Source organism: Strongylocentrotus purpuratus, unplaced genomic scaffold (assembly GCF_000002235.5).
Source record: "Strongylocentrotus purpuratus isolate Spur 01 unplaced genomic scaffold, Spur_5.0 spur5_scaffold_19, whole genome shotgun sequence".
NCBI lineage: Eukaryota > Metazoa > Echinodermata > Echinoidea > Camarodonta > Strongylocentrotidae > Strongylocentrotus > Strongylocentrotus purpuratus.
Genome location: NW_022145604.1, coordinates 5,686,900 through 5,697,982, shown reverse-complemented (window position 1 = coordinate 5,697,982; position 11,083 = coordinate 5,686,900). Strand labels below are relative to the sequence as shown.

At 36.0% G+C, this 11,083-nt stretch overlaps 2 protein-coding genes across 2 annotated transcripts in view; one reads left to right on the top strand and one right to left on the bottom strand.

Annotated features, from left to right (window-relative positions):
• The window catches only part of LOC100889648, a 30,406-nt gene continuing 19,323 nt past the window's right edge, over nucleotides 1-11,083 (top strand). The window contains exon 1 of the mRNA XM_030990112.1: nucleotides 1-1,376. Within this exon, the coding sequence (XP_030845972.1) occupies nucleotides 950-1,376 (427 nt within the window). The 5' untranslated portion in view covers nucleotides 1-949. The remainder of the gene's footprint in view (nucleotides 1,377-11,083) is intronic.
• Nucleotides 8,171-10,885, bottom strand: LOC115925979 (toll-like receptor 3). The gene has a single exon (XM_030990113.1). The coding sequence runs from the start codon at nucleotides 10,883-10,885 to the stop codon at nucleotides 8,171-8,173; it is 2,715 nt and encodes a 904-aa protein (XP_030845973.1).

Genomic DNA, 11,083 nt, shown 5'->3' with positions numbered 1-11,083 from the left:
TGAGTTTAACCTCGTCGAGTGGTGCTGGGACTTGAGCTGGAGAGGGTTTGCAAATTTGTGACCGATATTATTGCCAGTGTTTTGTTCGTCTTGTTTTCCTGACTGCATCTCGTGTCGTCTTTTCTTCACCGGACCTAACTCAAGGATACAACAGTGAACATTCATTTTGTAAAGGCTTCCTTTGGTCCTAGGGTACGTTACACCGCGAGCAATTAAGCAATATTTATTGGAAACGGAGCGCGGGAAGGCGGACAGCAAATCTCTTCTTTAAATGAGGCTCGACAATCGTGTGGAATGGACGCAATATCATTCGCATGTGTTTTGATAACATAACAAACTCTTGAAGTGTGCTGTAGAGTCAGATGTGATTACTGGAATTCTAGAACAACTACCATCAAAGGATTCATAAAGAATTCGATTAGGAACGCTCTACACATTGTGGAATAGATGGCATTACAGTTCAATAACTTCATTAGAGGCCCCACTATTTTTTTTTCAATCATCGAAGAGTCTACCGAACGCAGTTAACGGGACTGCGATTATATTTTCTACACATGGCCTACAAATTAAGTTTCTTTTTAAACTGAGAAACGGTCAACCAAGAGGAGAGCAAGCGTTATTTTAACCATCAAATTTGACTGACTGTGTTTTTCACTTTAACACTTTAATGCATCATTAGATATGGACAAAGCTGAACAGAAAATCTTAATGCACGCTTTACTTGAAACAAAGGTGTAATGAGAGAAATATCCAGTGGATGTCTACGTTGAGTTGTGCAATCGTTTAGTCTACTTCGTTTGCTTTTTGTGGATTTGCCATCGAGTCATTTTCTAGAATTCTGGCTAGACTGGCTAGAATAAAAAGCTAGACAGGCAATTGTTTTGTAACATCTAAATCAAACATAATTACGCATTTCATTCCTTTATCATCCCCGGTGAAGAAGAAAAACATGATCAGTATGCTGTGCCTAAGTTTTGAAAAGAAAAACGGAAAAGGAGCCCCGAAGCGATCAATAATGTTGAGGAACTCAGCAAATTCTGACCGATGGCGTATGATGGGGGTCATTTTCACCATTTTGATTCTATTGCTTCAGCTCACCGTTGCTTGCAACTCTACAACAGATTGTTGCCCTGACAACGAACTTATAGAACAGGGACAAGATGCGGTTACCATAGAAACGGATGTTGATACGGGAACAGTGGATGCCCAGCTGGCGACGGAGCGCTCTCGCTTTCAAGACAGGCTGAATTTTACCCGGGGAATTAATTTCCCGAACTTTACCAACTACGGAGAGGACTTGCCTCCCTTGGGTGATCCCGAGGACATAGCGGACCTGTGCAAGCAGAATGAGGGACTACCCGACGAATGCAGATCTGGTGAGATATCCATCTTCATCGATAATAATAGAAATAATAATAACGTTTTATTTACCCAGGGTAGCCACTTCAGTTATGAAACTGTTTTTCCAGCGGGCCCTGCATAACATAATATGTTATTACTACCCTTCTCCAATCTAATATGCTGAGCGCCTAGCTAGAAGGCAAAAGGGCCCATTGTTATAAGTCTTTGGTATGACTCGGCCGGCGTTCGAACCCACGACCTCCCGTTCATGAGGTGGGCGCTCTAACCACTGAGCCTCCATGTCCGGTCATAGAAATAGAATATAGAAATTATTTCCCTGTGCCATTATGCATCTCTCACGGAACAGTTTTTACCAAAGGTTTAATTTTTATTTAAGTTTTTATTAATCAAAATCAATGAACAATCACAATGATCAAGATATAAACAAGATAGGTGGGCCTAGGTGGCAATTAATATAGAAAGATTACATGTGCATGCACATAATGATAATAATATCTTGTATAGCGCAGCTACTACATAAAATATACAATACTGTGCTGTGATGAAAAAAAAACTAACATAGTGCTGCTTTATTGACACACAATAATAATTTTAAAAAGAACTATTAAAAAGCTCCTGAAAATAAGTGCGTCTTCAACAAAACTTTGAAGACAACAACAAATGAGGCTTTTTTTTAAATTTCTAGTGGTAGGTTATACCAAAGATTTGTTCGTCTTTAACGTTCACAGTTTTAAATTAATCTATGGGGGTGTTTTAAGGGTTACCATGAAGCTTTAATCGAAACCAGAAGTGTGTAACTTTGCAAAGCTTTTATGTTGCACAAAGCAAACATGCCAATTGATGCCTCCTATTGCATTTGTACAAATCGGCACGAATGGCACATGTGGCTATTGAAGCAAAGGTTATTTATGACAAGAAGAACGTGAACGAAATCAAAGGATTATACAATAGTCACCAGGGGCGGCGATCCCGGGGCGGACGGGGGGGGGGGGGGGGGGACACGTCCCCCTCAATTTTGTAAGGGGGGGATTTGAAAAAGTAAGAAAGAAATGTATATCAAATACCGACTAAAGACTGCAACACAGTTTTAGGCTCTGGAGGGCCCAAGATTGCAGCGTTTAGACTAATAAAAATGCAACAATCTTCTCGCTCGGTCGCTACGCTCCTCGCATAATATCCTTTAAATGTACAAATAAATATTGTAGAAAATCTGTATTTCGTTTTTATACTATAGATTTGATAAGGAATGTAATTTTTCAATACACCAAAATTTGAAAAACCTGAGGTAGTCATTTCTGTCACCTTCGCCCCTCTCGTTCACTATGCTCCCTCGTCCCTCGCAATCCTTAGGACGGCCTTGGTAGATTTCAATGTGCGAATCCAGTTCTTACTCGTTCAGTTAGCATTTGAAATGATATTAAGTTGGGTTTGATAGAAGCAAAAAAAAATGAGAGAAACATGTCAGTGAAAGTTAGCTCAAAAACCGATTAATGATAAGAAATTTATTATTTTTTTAAAGTAGAATCAATCAAACACAAATTGACAAATCTGTGACGTGTCTTGCGACGTCCCCTCCCATTTTCCGCGTCCTAAAAACCTTCGAAAATCTATATTTCCCTCTAGAAAATTGAAATCATGAATTTACCCTAAATACAATTAATACAAATATGTTTGTTCTTTAAATACAAATCCTGTATGAAAAAAAGAATCCGTCATTAATAACTAAGAAAATGAAAAGTTATATAATCTTCTGCATGTACAGAGCAAATTTGAGGGGAGCTCGCATGATCGATACGTCACAGTGTCGTCAATTTGTTTTTCACTGATGACAACTTCAAAAATTCATAGGAAAGATAAACCATTTGATAATGATTTAAAGAATGTCTAAGAAACATTCCAAAAATAACAAATTTTGATGCAATTAGCGACAAGGATCAAGAATATTCAAATGTGTCGCCAATACGGATTTGCTGACTTAACTATGAGGATGATTTAGACGTCTCGCTCAAGTGTTATAAAATTGATGTTAAATGCGCACGTTCCCAAGGCAATTTAGAAAAAGGAAAAAAGATGACCAAACTCGTAGTATACCTTTCCGAATTAATAGCAAAAATTAGGTAATGGTCCAAAAGCAGAAAAAACCCGCAGCTAATGTCAAACAGTTAAAATTTATTATAAAAAAAAAAAAACTTTTTTCATGCATTGCACAATATGAATACTTAAGATGTATGGGTGTGACCAATGACCATGACGAGAAAACTTTAAACTTTGCCACTATGTGATTAGTGATAACTCGATATAGAACTTGCCTAATAAATTCTACCTTGCGATTTATCCTTAATGATAAACACATCCAATATTGTCACCATGTGACGCAATGCGATGGCCTATACTACGGATTAAAAGCCCAGCCTTCCTGGTACAGTTTTATCTAGTTAATATGTTTGATTGTTGAATTAAGATATTTGAAGGAGCTAAATTTAGGCAATTAATAGCTTTATTTGATTCTAATCGCACAGCTTTGGCATATTTTGACTGCGGTGGTGTGATGAGATAAGTATTCAGAGAAATGGGAGCAAAAACATTGCTAATTTGTCCGAAAACAAACCAACAGATCCGTATTCCACCACATCAGTTAAACCCGACCCCGAGTATAAGATCACGTTTAAAGCCCAAGTCTACTCCCAAAATAATTTGCTTTTACTAAATGCAGAAAATCAAGAGAAACAGAGCCAAGCAAAATTGAGTAAAATCGGATAATTAATAAGGAAGTTATGATTTTGTTAAAGTATGAAAAACTATGGAATATAGATTTTCAAAGTTTTTCATGTCATTAAAAATTCATTGGTTTGTCTGATTCTCCTGCTTCTATTGAAAGAAAGTTAACTTTGGAGTGGACTTGCCCTTTGTTAAACCCGATTTAGGACTAAAGTTTAAAGTGAACCGGTAACATTGTTGAAGGTTGATAATTTTTCTTTTTGTATGACATGTTACTTATTTATATTCCGTCTACTGTACTAATCCTCTTACATGAAAAAAATCCTGATCAAATTCTCAAACCACAAAGATATTTATCTATGAAGGCGTCAACGTGTAACCCCCTCTAACAGTAAATTCTCCTAACCAATTTGTTGAATTCTCCCAACCGTTTTTCATGAAAATAAGACATAAAACAAACTTTAGAAAATCTGTCAACACTTAAATGTTTGGAAATATAAAGCCACTTAGTTACTTTGTGACGATTTACATTCCCCTAAAATTAAATGATAATAATGATAATATAGTTGGGAGAATTTAGGAATCGATTAGAGAAGTGTTTCAAAATTTGTATCGTTAGTAATGGTCTGTTTTCACTCAAACTTCCAGATTATCTTTAATTGTACATCTAGCATTGACGTCACTACCTCAGCATCATTTTTTCTCATCTGGACAATGTTACCAAGTTTTTTTAAGCCTGGCGTCGGGTTTTAATCATAGTAGAACACGGGCGATTATTGTCTCGTCAAACATAATCGCAAAGACTGTCGAGAAAAAAAAAATCAACCTTAGTCAATTTAATTGTCTTGTACACAACAATTGGACTCTTGTCCACCACCCTTTGAAATATGCACACTTTACAATGACGTGTCCCGTAATCTGAACATGTTTTATATGGGATTCTCGAAAGTCTTGGCGATCGCACCTTCACACACAGTGATAACATACCGTTTTAATCGTCACGTTGTGATACAATGTTCTTTGTTTTGGAAAGATATTTTATTGTTAATTCAATGCACAAAAATAATAACAGAATGATAATATATATATAATTATGATTTAACATAATATTACAAGAAATTGTCACCGGGCGACGATCACAGTGTGACTATATCTAGAAGCAATCATATGCACTTTCATACTGTTTAGATAGACACATATACTGTGGACCAAAAGAGAACCACAACATATATTGAAATAACATTATTACGTATATAAGCCTACACACAAAAAAAAAAACTTAATAAACATTCACAATTTATTCCAAAATACTATGCAGGTGCCGATGATCGTTGTGTCCACACTTTACTAATATATTTGATGATATCTTAATAATGAATATGTGAAATATAACAATATCAAGAAAATTTAGATACTACACTAAGATATTTACACAACAAAAGCTTAATTGATCTTTTTACCAAATATATCTTTGCAGATGCCGATGATCGTTGCTAATACACGTTATCGATTATATTCGATGGTATCTGTATAATAAATCTTTCAAATATATAACCAATATCAAGATAATTTAGATACTTCACTATCATATTTTCACAACACAAACTTAATTGATCTTACAGTGTATGCACTTTGAGAGCAAAATAATTATTTTGTTTTATTTACTAATGTAAAGCGCTTTGAGCATATTTATGTAAAGGCGCTATAAATATCAATATGTATTGTATGTATGTATCTTTTTGACAAATACATCTTTGCAGATGCCGATGATCGTTGTTTATACACGTTATCAATATAATTATATTCGATGATATCTTAATAATAAAATTTCAAATATAACCAATATCGAGACAAATTAGATACTACACTAAGATATTTACACAACACAAACTTATTAATCGGTCTTTTTATCAAATACATCTTTGCAGATGCCGATGATCGTTGCTTATACACGTCGTCAATATATATTCGATGAAATTGTAATAATGATAACATTTTATATGTAACCCATGCATATCGAGACAATTTAGATACTACACTAAGATATTTACACAACACAAACTTAATCGGTCTTTTTATCAAATACATCTTTGCAGATGCCGATGATCATCGTTTATACACGTTATCAATATAATTATATTCGATGATATCTTAATAATAACATTTCAAATATAACCAATATCGAGACAAATTAGATACTACACTAAGATATTTACACAACACAAACTTAATCGGTCTTTTTATCAAATACATCTTTGCAGATGCCGATGATCGTTGCTTATACACGTCGTCAATATATATTCGATGAAATTGTAATAATGATAACATTTTATATGTAACCCATGCATATCGAGACAATTTAGATACTACACTAAGATATTTACACAACACAAACTTAATCGGTCTTTTTATCAAATACATCTTTGCAGATGCCGATGATCATTGTTTATACACGTTATCAATATTTATTCGATGATATCTTAATAATGAATATTTCAAAGATAACCAATATCAAGACTTTTTAGATATTACACTAAGATATTTACACAACACAAACTTAATTGATCTTTATATCAAATATATCTCTGCAGATGCCGATGATCGTAACTCATACACGTTATTAATATATATTCGATGATATCTTAATAATGAATATTTCAAAGATAACCAAGATCAAGACAATTTTGATACTACACTAAGATATTTACAAAGAAAAAAACTTAAATGATCTTTTTATCAGATACACCTTTGCAGATACCGATGATCGTTGCTTATATTCGATAGCAATGTATATTCGATTATATCTTAAAATAAAATTTCAAATATAACCAAAATCAAGACAATTTAGATACTACACTAAGATATTTACACAACAACTTAATTGATCTTTTTATCATATACATCTTATACATCGAGACAGAAAATACGAAATAGAAATTAAAACAAAAATCTTGTTTGTACAACTATATTCCAAGTATTCAATGACTAGGTGTTTTCAAATCTAACAGAGATTAACCCATAGCATAGTGACATCTTTCAATGACCTTTTTTTGTTTTTTTGTTGAAATCTCTGAAATGGCTAAGGAGAGTGAAATTCATAATCACTTCTTTCTTGTTGAAATTGGCAATTTGTAGTTGATTTTTGTTGTTGCAATTTTGATTCACACAGCTTCTAGTTTTTAATAATGAAAGAGTGGGAATTACGAAAAATTGTTTCATATTTGAGGAGGAAAAGTAAATTAATTTAGACCTGCAGAAAAGTTTCTGTGAACTGCTATGAGTTAAGTGAGAATGTTGGAGAGCTGGATCAAAACCGAAACAGATTGTTATAAACAAAAAAAGCATGACTGTCAAGTTTTTAGCAATATTTTGGGGCTTTGGCTTTCGAATCAGTCTTACTAATCAAACATAACTACTTAACTTAAATAGAAATAGAATCTGCGTTATTTTTAACTCCCGGTTTTTGATAACGGTATTATTTATGAAAGACGTAAAGATTAGTACAGAACATAGCTAAGAAGGAAAGAAGAAAATAATACAACATATTAAAATGTAGTAGAGTCTAACCTTTTGTATAGAATTGTGTTCTGCATACGAGTATAATATAGGCCCACTTTTAGGAGGCACGATGGCTCATTGGTAGAGCAGGGGTTCTCAAACTTTTTCTTTGACGGTCCAGATGTGATTTCCATGAAAGCTAAAAGGTCCGAAACAATGGGCAAATTAAGTTTACTCAATCAATTATTTTCTCCCCGGTGTTCCGGATTAACATGCCCCGCAGTCCGGACTTTGGAGATCCCTGGTCCTAAAGTAACTTGAAGATTTATTTTTGCTATTTCTTCCATCAACCGGTATACTGCACAAGAACAAAACTAGGGTATTTCGCCATTTGGTGTATCATTTGCATGACCAAAATATATTACGGATTTCTGAATATAAATTGACATCAGATGTGTTTGCCACTTCAAATTTAGTCTGATCCAAGCCCCAGTAGTGCTCTTAGCTCGATACACGAATGAGATATACTAAAATATGAGATGTGGAAAGCAATAAATGGTACAAACTAGCCCGAAAATAAGTCAGACCGTTACTACTCGTTTGGGATCAAGTCATTGGTCCTGAGATTAATGGTGAGATTTTTCACCAGTTTATTAAAAAAAAAAATGTGTCCTCTCACGTCCTTGGTCCAATGTAGGTAGGGTCTGCCGTCGCTTAAATATAACCTTGCCAAAAATGGTATCTCCTCGTCAGGGATGTCTTCGAGAAAGACCACGACTACGAATTCGGTCTCGGTATCGCTCACATGGTCCATGGCGGTGCGGAATTTGAGCATGAACCAACGATCGTGCACGGCGGCTCTGCTGAGTAGAATGAGGGTTTTGTAACTATGGCTCACCACGTAGTCGACGGCGTCCAGATAGTGCATACCAATGATGAGGTCTTGATCACCAAAGACATTCCTCTGGAACTGCGGAAGCCGTTCTTCCAGAGCTGGTTGGAGTTGGTGACGAACCCATTCTTCGTCGTCATCGTAGAAGATGATATTCAAATCATACTCGTAGTCGTTGTGGTCCCGGGCGTCTCGCATCTCTTTATATCCAATTACCATTAGTTTCAAGAGAAAGAATTTGTACTTCAACTGCCATCGGTTGTGGTAAAGGACTACGACGATGACAACCAAGAAAATGCCGGCGAGAGGAGTCAAGCATACAAGAGCAATGTTAAATCCACAAAGTTTACTGGGATTAAAATCAATTAAAGGTTTTTCGCGAAGAGGCTCTAAAGATGCCGATGAACAGACGGTTCTGATCTCGTCAATGATGTTTATATGTCCACTCATCCAATCACGGAACCATTGTAGATCGCAGTTACAGTTGATAGGGTTCAATGAAAAATCTAAAGATAGAAGCGACGATTCTATCGGTTCAAATGTCGATTGGTTGAGACGGGTTAATCTATTGTTTGATAGCAAAAGAGAAGTCAGTCTGGGATTGTTTGAGAATAGTTGTTCATCGAGGTATGTCAAAAGGTTGTCATCAAGATTGATAATTGTCACTTGATCTAACATTTTGAATATATCGAAATTAAGTTGTTGAATTACATTTCCACGTAAATTTAGCACCCGAAGCGATTCCAATCCCTTAAAAGCTAAATGATGAAGGCGTGAAATATGACAGGCTTTTAAACTAAGGTTCTGAAGAGCAGAGAGTTGTTCGAAGATCCTAGCTGGGAAGTCTTCTGGATCGTAAAGGTCTAAATAATTGTGGCTTAGATCCAAAGTAATAAGATTAGACAATCCGTGAAAAAGAGAGATATTCAGGGTTTTATCCCAGAGATCAGAGGACAATAGCTTCGATTTACGGATTTCCAAATCTACAAGGCCTTGTGAATCTTTGAAGGATATTTTAGGCCTAAAGACCATTAGGCTGTTCATGTCATTCAGGTACAGGGTTGTTAAGTTCGGGGCTACCGGTTGAAATCCGTAAATACTGCAATAGTTCAAGGCGATGGTTTGAATTCCCGTCAGTTCCGAAAATGACTTGATTTCCAGGATAAGGGCTTTGTTCAAGCTTAGATCTAACAGCTTTAGATTTGGCATACCGAAAAATGTGAACGCTGAGATTTTTGTCAAAGAATTGCCGCGTAAGTGCAACTCATTCAAGTCCAGTGCCCATACGTCAGTATTTGGATTTATATATTTTATTTTATTGGAGTTCAAGTTCAAAACTTTTAGTTCCCGCATGTCTTGAAAGAATACCGGTTCAACAGTGATGATTTTGTTTATCGACAGATCAAGTTTCACGAGTCTTGTCAAGTTTGAGAACACATATGGAGAGAGGGATTGAATTCTGTTGTACGATAGATCAAGTTCCACGAGTCTTGTCAAGTTTGAGAACACGTACGGAGATAGAGATTGTACCTGGTTGCCTGTGAATTGAAGCACGGAAAGAGAGCAATTACGCAAGTGACCAAAGAAATCTCTTGGCAAGACTCTGAAATTGGCATCAGTTATAGCGAGCTTTACTATTTCAGAGCGACAGATCCCGCTAAAAATATCCTTCAGTGTCTTAAGTGTCATAGTGTAGTCTCCAAGCAACAAAAATCGGACACGCAACGATGCAATAACGTTCGGGTCTACTGATTTAATAGGATTCTTTCTCAGATCCACATGATCACTTCGACAACCGAAGATGAAAGATTCTGCGTTGAGGTGCTCGATTTTATTATAAGCCAAGTCAATTTTCTTTGCTCTGCCACAAAGGCTCATGTTAACGAAAGTGAGTTTGTTGATTTCAAGGAATATAGACTCTACAGACGAGCTCCATTTCAGAGTGTCATTTGGAAGCAGATTTAGGTTCGAGCCCATCAGTTCCAGGGTGGACAGGTTCTTAGACCACCTGAAAAGGTCTGCAGCTGGGAGAACAAGATTAGGGTTCAATGATAGGTCTAAGTGATTCAATCCCTTTAAAGGGTAAAAGGATGCAGATTCTATCATTCTGATGTCGTTTGAGGAAAGATCCAAGACCTGGATCAAAGGGTATTTCTTGAAAGAATAACTCAAGATGAAAGTGATATTGTTCAACGCGACGTCCAGTTCGTTAATATCATTTGGAAGATTCTGAGGGATGGAGTCCAACCCATGATCACGGCAATCAGCCATCTTCTCCTCGGCATCATAATGACATAGCATAGAAGGAGTAAACATGGCATCTTGGTGTATGGTTTGGATGAGCGTCGGTGTTAGAATACATACTACAACCAATGGCAGACAGCGTAGAAGAGGTGCTCGTCGTATGAATGCCATGACAACCGATTCTTGTCTGAAAATAGAAGATAATAAACTGCAGATTACCAACCTCCACATTAACAATTATAACCTGATCACAGGCCTATCACTGACCTTAACTCTTACACTAACCCGAATACATCCTACTAATGCTTATTAACGTAGTCATGGTAGTTATTTCTCTCTAAAGCTTGAATTATATGCAATTGAATAGTA